At 41.0% G+C, this 11,187-nt stretch overlaps 1 protein-coding gene across 1 annotated transcript; it reads left to right on the forward strand.

Annotated features, from left to right (window-relative positions):
- The first annotated feature begins 5,882 nt into the window (after positions 1 to 5,882).
- LOC308404405 (aldehyde dehydrogenase 1A1-like) lies at positions 5,883 to 10,665 on the forward strand. Its single transcript, XM_080894434.1, has 14 exons — positions 5,883 to 6,084; positions 6,816 to 6,976; positions 7,185 to 7,289; positions 7,519 to 7,659; positions 7,772 to 7,901; positions 8,043 to 8,104; positions 8,373 to 8,501; positions 8,633 to 8,746; positions 8,879 to 8,981; positions 9,339 to 9,523; positions 9,608 to 9,772; positions 9,874 to 10,031; positions 10,172 to 10,246; positions 10,417 to 10,665. The coding sequence occupies exons 1-14, from the start codon at positions 6,024 to 6,026 to the stop codon at positions 10,487 to 10,489; spliced, it is 1,662 nt and encodes a 553-aa protein (XP_080750560.1). The 5' UTR covers positions 5,883 to 6,023; the 3' UTR covers positions 10,490 to 10,665.
- The last annotated feature ends 522 nt before the right edge of the window (positions 10,666 to 11,187 follow it).

Raw genomic sequence — 11,187 nt, forward strand, 5'->3', positions numbered from 1 at the left:
TTCTTCTCCTTCCCAATGTTCTCCCTTGGTTATTGGTGGAAGTTGTTTAACCAATGCTTCCAAATCTCTCACCTTATAGGCGCGATAAACTGGTTCGTTCTTTGGACCTGCTATTAGAGGCAGATTTAAACCAGGGTCAGGAGCTCCTTGTTCAAAACTCACTTTTCTACTCTTCCTCAACTTTCCTTTTCCCTTTGAGCTCTTAAATATGGGCCGTCTCTGTGCTTGGTCTCTCTTCACACTTCTTTTCCTCAAAATTAGGCTTGTACTTGGTTGGGGTTCAGCTCCTCCATCTTCGTCCTCCTCATCGTCCTCTTCTTCTGATGACGTCGCACGGTCTTCATTCTCCTCTTCTGGCCCTCCCTGCATTACTCTCTGCTTTATAACCTCCAATGCCGTTAATGCCTCTATTGACGCACGTAGGGCCTCATGCATTTGTCCATACACTTCTCCTTCAGTTTTTAACACCAAGCTCAGAGCTATTTTATCACCCAGCCCTTTCTGTTGGGATGTAATAAGTTTGCTTACCTCAACCTCCATCGCTTGGCACTCCTTCTCTGCTGATTTTAATACTCCAGGGGAAGCCAAACGAATAGCTTTCTTAAGCTGTTCAAGCTGATCCTTCAGAGGTTTGCATCCCCTTTTCCCACTAGGTGTCGCACCCGAGCTGTCAGCCATTCTCTGAAACACAGACTTACCTCTTCCAATGGCGTTGGTCGACTCCACCTTCTAGGTCTAGGTCACCCAGACACGCTTAACTTTCGGTTTCAGTCTTCGTCTCGCTGTTCTCGCAACCACTGGCTCCTCTTCCCCTGCTCGGTGACACACAAAGTTTAACCCAGCACTTTAGACGCTGTCCTCGCGTTCTCAAGCGTTGACACTCAATCAAAATTATTCGCCCTCAAAGTGTTAATATATGACACCAGCAACCCTTATGCGCAACGCGCTCACCTCCGTATACTTACCTCTCCAATAGTTCCTCGGATTAGTGTTTTTCCGTTTTTTCATTTATTTTAAACCCATTAACGGCGCTGCGCGTCCCTTATATACTTTACAGCAACACACCCTCAAGCATCCCTCAACTTATCCCGTACTAATAAATCTAAAACCAAGAAATCACCTTTATGTCATTATGTCAAAGCTTTCTCCATTTTGCACAGCCTGCCACATGTTTAACAAAAAATCGCTGCCCGAGAAGGCTCCCACATATCAAGGTGGTCGTTCTCACAAATTTCCAGCAGACCCTCAAATAAACAAAAACAACGACCCAGGCAGGCTTCCAGTTCAGCCTCCTCAATTTCTATGCACACCGAAAACTCATGGGGAGATTCTTCTGTCTCCCCGTGTCCTACACAATTCACCTCCAAATGATCCCCTACAATTGAAATTTCAGTGTGGAATGAGGCAGAGATTAACATTTCCTTATTTATTTACTATATGTAACCTGAATTTTTCTCTCTCTTATCAAATAACAAAGGTTATCTTTAAAATTTGTTATTGAACTACTAATTAAGTTGCTTTTTATGGTATCAGTGGTAAACTACCCCTAAAAAGTCCACTTTATTGCGTGTTCATTGAGTTACTTCTATTAAGGCTATTTAACAAGTTCAATTTACCCATACTCATTAATCTGTCACGCTTATTAGTGGCTCATGGTTGCTTAAAGCCTATGTCTGACTTGACCACAGAGTTAGAGCATCATTCAATCCTCTCAGGATGACCACTCCACTTACTCTGCATCCAGTCAGCTCATTAATTAACAACCCTTGCAGACTGTAACCCTTTTTATTTTTTGTTTATGCCTTCAAATCCACCTTAAATCTTCTTACCTAAACGTTGGTTTTAAACACAAACAATTCTTATATTCTACTTTGAAACGCTGTCACCATTCATATATTTACAATGTTATTATATACTAAGCCAGCATTTTAATCGCAGACATTTATCCACATTTGCAAACAATAGTTATAGAGCTGAATAACACACAAAACCGAAAGCATAGTCCTCTCATGCGCTCTGCATCAGCTGCCTCATTTGCATGCACACACACGCTCCATCTAAAAATGGCAGCAGGCAGTCAGTGCATTGCTGACTCGACACACAGCCTCCTCTCACACCAAATTTTCTTATTCTATATTACAACGACGTCTTATATTTACAACCACTGTCAGATCTGTCAGCTTTAGCGCCTACACAATTTCGACAAATTTAAAATAACCGCCCAGCGGATAAACTCCCTGAGTTTTTTGCGACCAATTCACCAGTATCTGTCCAACAGTTTCTGGCCTCATCTCTAAAGTCCCTAACACAATTTAAAAGCGTCAACCAACCCAAACTTTGCCTGAAGCTCTATTTTTGGCATTTCACAGCCAAGGCTTACCCTGAAGTTTTAAGTTAAAGTTACACGCCCGAAGTCCAACTTCTTCTGACCAAAAAAGCGCAGGTACCGTTCCAAACGGTAAGGAGACTCTAACTCCTAGCTTCATTCCAGGATGCCCTGTACCCCACAGTTAAGCCAAACTGAACTAACCCTGTTCGCCGACAGGTCAATGTCGCGCGTCCACGACAAGGAGGGAGCGTAACCTCCGGGCTCTGCGCTTCCTAGAACCCCCACGGTTCCGTTCTAAAATAATTTATAATACTTTGAAACAACAATCAACACCCGAAACAAGTGTATAACTGAGGCAGGTGCAACCTAGTGGTCAATGGAGACTCCATCTCACAAAATGACCGCTCAGGTCCACTCTTATGACCAAATTTGGACTCTAACCAACACAATAACCAATTCCCTACCAAACTACTTGAGACTCGAACTCAATTTCTTTGGGACTTCAACCCAGTATTTAAACTTTTCTTATCAGACTCTTAACTACTTTCATTTCTTCTTAGCAGAACTCTAGCTGCATCAACTCATGAGATTTTCATCAAAATCAAAACAGACATCCACCAGTAACTTCAGTGAGTAGACTTAAATTTTATCATGTCCAATTTGACACACTTTGGAAATAATTCAACAGGTAGTGCCTTACCTTTTGGATAAGCCGGCTTATGCCCACTCACTTCGACCACTGGAATTCATGTCTGCCCGTCAGACCACCTAAGACCAAATTTCTCCATCTACCCCTCCTCAACCACCGGACGAAGCCCCCAAATGTTAAGGTTCACAATTGAGGAGGGAGAGTACAAACCACTCTTGGTCCAGAAGCTCTTGGTCCAACAATGATTTTAATGAACACACATGTGGGAAGACACTCTGTACGCAGACAGCCAGTAGTCCTCAACTTAATCAAAGCATGAACAGATATTTTATAGCATCAGGGTTTGTTTACTGACGCCCCTTCATGCGTCACCGATACATTTTATACATAGATCAGATCAACATCACCATGACTTTTCACCCAGAAAATCATCTTCTATTTTTATGGCTGGTACTTTCCGTTCTTGTCTCAAAGTGAATTGTTCCTCTTTCTTGTCGAGACATAACTAATCTCTCCTCTAAATAAGTCTAACTAATGTGTGTGTATGTGTTGACCTCACATGCTCTTTGTGTCACCTCTTCACCTCCTACTGTCTGTGTCTCGTCCTCAAATGCTCTTTCCCAATTCACCTGTTGCACTTCTGACCTTTCACTAGACCAGAAGCTCACTGAGACTATGTGTATGTCTTCTACTAAATAAATGTTTTAACCAAGAACCTCTACTAAAACCTTAATATAAAATGACCTGATATAAGTGTTTTGTAAGCATGTATTGCAATTCCTTCTATGTTCTAGTTTTCCCTCAGCATGTATCACCTGAACAGTCACGTCAGTGAAGCTTAAGACCTTTAAAGAACCTGAACATCAACTCAAATAAGCACAGATATGCAATATGTATAAAATAGTTATAACTGCACCTGGAATACAAGGTCAACATAATAACTGTATGCATAACATCTTAAGGCCATCTTAAAGCTATCTGTTACATGGTTAAAGCAATGATCATACTGCAGATTATATTATGCTGGTCAAATACTTTTTGTTCATCCCCACACTGCTCACTCACCTTTTCTCTCATTCTCATGGTAAAAATGTAAATGGCCTGCATTTGTATAGCGCTGTACTCAGTCCCTAAGGACCCCAAAGCACTTTACACTACATTCAGTCATTCCCCATTCACACACTGGCAATGGCAAGCTACATTGTAGCCACAGGTGCCCTGGGGCTCACTGACAGAGGCGAGGCTGCCAGACACTGGTGCCACCGGGCCCTATGACCACCACCAGTAGGCAAACATGGAGTTAGTATTTTGCCCAAGGATATTTAGCATGCAGCCAGGAGGCAGCCTGGGATCGAACCACCGACCTTCTGATTAGTGGCTGACCTGCTCTGCCACCTGAGCTACAGCCACCCCATGCATGACTGCACTGTCTCCAGTTCTTTCACCATCTCCTACTTTCCATTTTTTATTCCCTTTCTTTTTTCTTGCCCTCTATCAAACTGTCAATTTAGGTCAAGTTCAGCTGTGGGACACACGGGCGTCTGAGGCCGACCGACAGCTCCTTTGACCTGGTGGTCCACATCCTATGTAGACAGAGGAAGTCCAGTTTTGTCCTTAACTCTGGCAGACACACACTGACTCTCTGGATGGTAGAATTTCTATGAAGCAATTGTGCTCCATATGTCCGAACATTAAAACAAGGCCAGAGTTACAGATTTAATACTCCATTCAAAACGTCTGAATGAGTTTGTGTACATGCTCAATGTATAGCTAACCTACGCAGACCCCACCTGACACTAGGATCGAGTATGTGTTGATCAACATTGACTATGTGCTTCCCTAATGAGGAACAAACCCTTTGGAGATAAGTAGACCCAAAGAATCTAGGTTACTTATTTACAGTGTGCTGTAGTTCCAGTCCAAACTCTTTCATAGAAAAAGGCTTCAAGTCAAGTGTGTGACAAATAAGAGGTGAACGCATTAGTATGGGAGGATGGTTTTCACTATGTTTTCAACACTCCCTAGATGCAGCTCTACAAATCTTCTCTTTGTTTAATGAGGGTTAAATCAGGTTGTGTTGTCAAAGGGGATAATTCTCAAAAGGATGTGTGTATATCGAGACAGAAAATGGGCACACCAGACAAAATTATGTGATCACATTGTTCCTGGGAGACAGTGAAGCAGCAGGAGGCCCCTTATCAAAGCAAACATCTTCCCAATTATGCTTGTTGACTTGGAGGTGGGTCTAACCAGGCAACTGGGCTGAACTGATTCATAGAAGACAGAAGTAAAAATGATGGCAAATTCAAGATTTTCAAGATTTTCGGGCTTGGTTCTTCCTCTTCAACATCTAAAAAGTTTATTGTATTGTAAAATTATCTTGGTAAATGTTTAGAAGTGTGCTTAACTTAAGGCGATTTTGAAATGGAAGATTTATGCACAGAAAGATTTAACAAAGATTTAACAAGGTAAGATAACATCTAATAATCTTAGCTTAGCAGAAAAATGTAACTCAGGGGTGTTAAAATTATCCACAGAGTCCCTTTATATTACCACCAATCAGTATTCTGATATAGATGGTGCTAATTATTTATTTATTATTTATTGCCAGTGTACTAGAAGCTTTCTGAGTAAAATATTAATAAGCAGTAATAGTAAATCTGCAGGATTCAAATTGTAGTGAAGGAATAAAAATAGTGAAGTAGAAGAATTATTTAAACACTGTCAAGTTGATAAATTCCCGCTGATTGCAAAAATGGCTAATAATTAAAAATGTGTCTAACCATACTGTACTTCCATTGTCACGTCAGATGATTAGTGAGCTTGCCGCCTCCCGGGACACATGAGGTAAACTGGGATTGGGTCCATCTTAATGGTTATTTGCACGTGCAGGCAGAACCTCAAATGACCCAGGAGAAATCCTTCTGTGACAGCGCGCAATCCTGCGCATTTCTGCTTTCTGACGCTGAGAGCTGAAAGTATATAAAGAAGCTCGGAGACTCTCCGGTCAGCTGACACCGAGAGGAAGGAGAGAGCAGCTGCAACATGCCTGTGATCGGAGTGGGAATACACCAGTCGGGGGGAACTGCATCAGCATCACCCACAGGTAGAACAATTTTTTATGTTTACGTAATGTAATTCCACAACCATTTTCTAATGTTTGTTGAAAGACCAGATAAAAGTGCTTTTATAATAATAAAAATAAAAATAATTATTATCATTATTTTTATTATTGTGACAGACATAAATGTTCAAAAGTAATAGGCTTAATTTGCCAGATTTAAAAGTCTGTAAGTGCTGTATTGACACATAGTTATGTATACATAATCTATTGTCTGGCTTCTCTACAAAATTATACAAGTGATATAGTAACATATTCAAACTGTCTTTTATCTGACACAGAAATCCACAATGCCTTAATTAAACTTGTTTCTTCCATATGAGCCCATGCATGATCAGGTTTTTCAGCAATTACAGTGAAATGCACCTCTGCTCATATTTTGCCCTGGCACAGCACTTGATGTTCTCAGATTCTCTCAGTTTAATTAAGGTCTAGTCCATTCTTCTGAGCTAGCAAACCATGTCAGTGCGTGGTCATGACCCTTGACCATCCGGTTTAAAAAAGCTGACAATGCCAATAACTAATTTGGCACAGTTTCTATTTACTCCACTGGGTTGGGATAGCATCGTGTGCACAGGGTTACTATCCTCACTCAGTGACCCAAATGTTAGCTTTCGCAATCACGTGTGTGTGTATGTATCTGTGTATTCACACACCTAATCAGACAAAGAGACTTGAACAACATTGTGTTCCATTTCTGTTTTTTGTTTTTTCAGAAAGAAAAAATTACAGCCTGAGCTCCCAGCCAGCCAATGGTTATGAACATCAGTCTGGAAATGGGTTCAACCACCAGGACCACAATTCCCAGAATGCAGATGGATTGGAGACAAATGCACTGCCCACTCCAATTGCAAACCCCCAAATTGTTTACACTAAGGTAAGCTGCAAGCCAAGAAGCAAAGCATATTTATAAGATGAAATAATTTGAATATAGGAAATATTTACCAGTCCTTTATCAGTTAGGATGCAGTAATTACCTGGAACAGCATTCAGAGATGATACCCCACACTGTGTGCTTATCACTGTAAAGTCAAAGAGTGAGGGGGATATATCACACAATCTTTGTCTCTATCTTTCACCATCAGGTGTTCATCGGTAACGAGTGGCATGAGTCATGCAGTGGCAGAAAGATTCCTGTGTATAATCCCACCACCGAGAAGCTGCTGTGTGAAGTGGAGGAGGCCGACTCAGTGAGTATTTTACACGTCGCTAGTAAGTTAGATGAGCTTTACAAGAAAAACTTTTGAATGTTTATGGAGCATTATTATGACTTACATTGTGAGCACTTTTTTGTACAACGTCTAACGTGTTGTATGCTGTGTAGATTGGGAATCTCCTTAAAGCAAATTTTTCAAGTAAACACATAAACTTGATCTGGCGTGATTGTGGTGGAAACCTCCTAACTTGTGCTAATAACAGGACGATGTAGACAAGGCAGTGAGGAGTGCCAGAGCTGCTTTCCAGATGGGATCACCGTGGAGATCCATGGATGCCTCAGACCGAGGCCATTTACTTAACAGACTTGCTGACTTGGTGGAGCGAGACCGGCTCTTGCTAGCGGTGAGAAACACACATACACGTACCTGAAGTAAATCATCAGTAAATGTTGCTCCACAAAACATCACGACTGGATTATAATGACGCTGTGTGTGCTTTTTTTCTTGTTTTCCAGACACTAGAAGCTCTAAACTGTGGCAAAGTTTTCCTCGTGGCATATTTTGTAGATCTGATGGCTACAATCAAGACCTTGAGATATTACAGCGGCTGGGCAGACAAGATTCACGGAAAAACCATCCCCGTAGGTGAGTTAAATTCGTTTTTTTTTATTTAGATCAGAGGTTACACGTGTTTCCATATTTAAAACCATCAGCACAACAAAAACTGGATGCATTCAGTGCTATAATAAATGAACTGTGTGTGTTTTTTCTTTTTTTGTTTTTTAGATGGAGAATATTTTACCTACACACGGCATGAGCCCATTGGAGTATGTGGTCAGATCATTCCTGTAAGTGAAATAAACACTAAAGGATGGCAAACATTCAACTGTTATGTTACCAAGTTTTTGTGTTTTTTCAGTGTTTACATTCAGCCAGCTGTGAGTAAAGTAATGGTCCTGAATGTGGTGAAAAAAATTTTAACCTGTTTTTTAGCTGAACCTGAGATAATTTGTTGATTGGTTCTGATTGTGTCACATTCATTATCACATAAATCTTTTAAGCCAAAAAGTCTTATGAAGCGAAAACTGAAAATTGAGTTTGCACTTTGGCATTCAGTGGAACTTCCCACTGATGATGTTCGTGTGGAAGATTGCTCCTGCTCTGTGCTGTGGGAACACTGTAGTCATCAAGCCAGCTGAACAGACCCCTTTATCAGCTCTGCATATGGCTGCACTCATCAAAGAGGTAGTTAGATTCAAATTACTAATCACCCACAACAATCTTATGCAATTATATAAGTGCAAAAACTGGCGCAAGTCCATTTCTTACTGAAAGAAGATGACTGAGTGGCTCTCTTTTCAACTCTCTGTGTTCAGGCTGGGTTTCCTCCTGGAGTGGTTAATGTGTTGCCTGGTTATGGTCAGACAGCAGGCTGTGCCATTTCTCACCACATGGATATAGACAAAGTAGCCTTTACCGGATCTACTGCTGTTAGTATAAATCTCAGCACAGTGTGTCTGTGTGAACAGCTTGCTCTCTTCTGGTTTTGTGCATTTCACTCATGTACAAATGAACTCCTTTACTGTAACCATGCAGCTCACATGGTTGTCACTGGTTACCAGGTTGGAAAACTCATCCAGAAGGCTGCAGGTGAAAGCAACCTGAAGAGAGTCACACTGGAACTTGGTGGAAAAAATCCTAATATTGTCTTTGCAGACTGTGACTGTGAGTGGGACCTTTTTTCACTTGATTACGTCACATTTCTCTCTTTAAATGTCATATTCTTTTATACCTTTACCATGTCTAACCATTTCTGAATTGAACAAATAAAGTGCAGCACCATATTAAGTCACACTTGTGGTGTATAAATCTTTCTTTTAGATTTGATATCTTTATATGATATATCTTGTAGTAGTATTATCTTACTGTAGTGGTTTTCCCTAACAAGTGAATGGTCCCTCGTTTGAACCTGGGAGTAGAAGAATCCCTTTGGGGTCGTGTCACAAAGGGCATCTGTTGTTAAAAAGAAATCTGCCAACTACCAGCAGTTAAAGGTGGCTTTTCTGTGTATATGTCTTGCAGTAGAGTACGCAGTGGAGCAGGCACACAGTGGTCTGTTCTTCAATCAGGGCCAGTGCTGTCTGGCAGGATCCAGGGTGTTTGTAGAGGAACCAATCTACGAGGAATTTGTCCGCCGCAGTGTAGAGAAAGCCAGATCCAAAGTCCTGGGAAACCCACTCTTGCCAGGCGTGGACCAGGGACCACAGGTATACTGTGGCCTGAATACTGTTACACCAACTAACAAGTCAGACAGGTCAGAATAATATGAGCTTTGTTTATTTTTTCCTCAGATCAACCAGAAGCAGTTTAATAAGATAATGGAGCTAATAGAAAGCGGGAAGAGAGAAGGTGCAACTCTGGAGTGCGGTGGCTCTCCAGGGGGTCAGCAGGGACTTTTCATCCAACCCACCGTGTTCTCAAATGTCAGAGACCATATGCGTATCGCTAAAGAAGAGGTACTCACACCCCCAACGGTGGAGCACATATTAAAATACGTAGTCTAATTCTACTGCTCATTTTTTTGCTTTTGTAAGATTTCTCTACCATCCTCTTGCAGATATTTGGCCCGGTGCAGCAGATTATGTGTTTCCGCAGCATAAGTGAAGTCATCGAGAGAGCCAATGCCACACAATACGGGTTGGCAGCAGGAGTCTTCACTAATGACATCAACAAAGCCCTTACAGTCTCCTCTGCTCTGCAAGCCGGCATGGTCTGGTATGGATCACATCCTTTGCACAGAGCATGATAACTGAAGCCTCTCTTAAAGTCCCATTAGACTTTGGAATAGTGCAGCTACTACTATTGTATGCCTGTTTTTAAGGAATAAGGTGAAACTAATGCTGCTTTAATTCTAGGGTGAACTGCTACAATGCCATGAGTATTCAGTGTCCATTTGGTGGCTTCAAGATGTCTGGGAATGGGAGAGAACTGTGAGTGTTGCCATTTTGAAATCTAAGGAAATTAACCTTTACATTTGCTGCATTAATGTCCATCAAACAACTACGTAATCGTTGCTTTGAGACTTTGTAACAATGCGCTGCAACTTGACTAGTAAACTCTTTCTCTTTTTAATCAGTAGTGCTTGTTTTTCTTATTTCAGGGGGGAATATGCACTGCAGGAGTACACTGAAATCAAGGCAGTCACAATCAGAATATCACAGAAGCGCTCATGATACTGCCAGTCTACATTTCTCCTGTTTAAACCATCAGCCAGAGTCAGATCATTAGATCATGCTGCACCTGCATGTTTTGTAGCCACTTTGTGAATATTTATTCCATTTTCTGCACAGACTTTCTTTATTTTTGTCATATACCGCCAGGGTTACATGACTTTTATCTATGGTGGTCCTCTAGTGTACAGGTTTGTAAACAGATTGTTCTTTGAAGTTTTGCTTCTCGTGTGTTTGATAGTTTAGTTACACCGTAAATGGCAATTTTTCATAAATAGAACATTTTAATAGATGTCATGCAAAAAATTAGAAAGTCACTTTAAAAACTATGTACAGGGATTTCCACATGAAATCAGTCGTCTGTATAGATAAGCAGTAAACTGTAGACTGATTCCACTGTAGTAAACAGGAAAAAAAGCCGAGTCCTTGGTAGAAGTTGCTGAGACATAGAGTTTGTTGACATTTTTGCAGTTGTAATACTACTGACACAGATAACACACCATTTCTGTATCTTTTAACTGAGTCGCTGCAGTAACTACAGACTTTTTCCAGTGTTAGGTATGACTGATGTCTCATCTACCATGTTGAAAATACTAATTGAATGCTTTTCATTCATATAATAAAATTCCAATAAGAAATGATGTTATGAAATTTGTGTTCATTTGCATCATTGCAGTAAACCCCAAATTGATTCCTCCTCC

Source organism: Rhamphochromis sp. 'chilingali' (genome assembly GCF_963969265.1).
Source record: "Rhamphochromis sp. 'chilingali' genome assembly, chromosome: 10".
NCBI lineage: Eukaryota > Metazoa > Chordata > Actinopteri > Cichliformes > Cichlidae > Rhamphochromis > Rhamphochromis sp. 'chilingali'.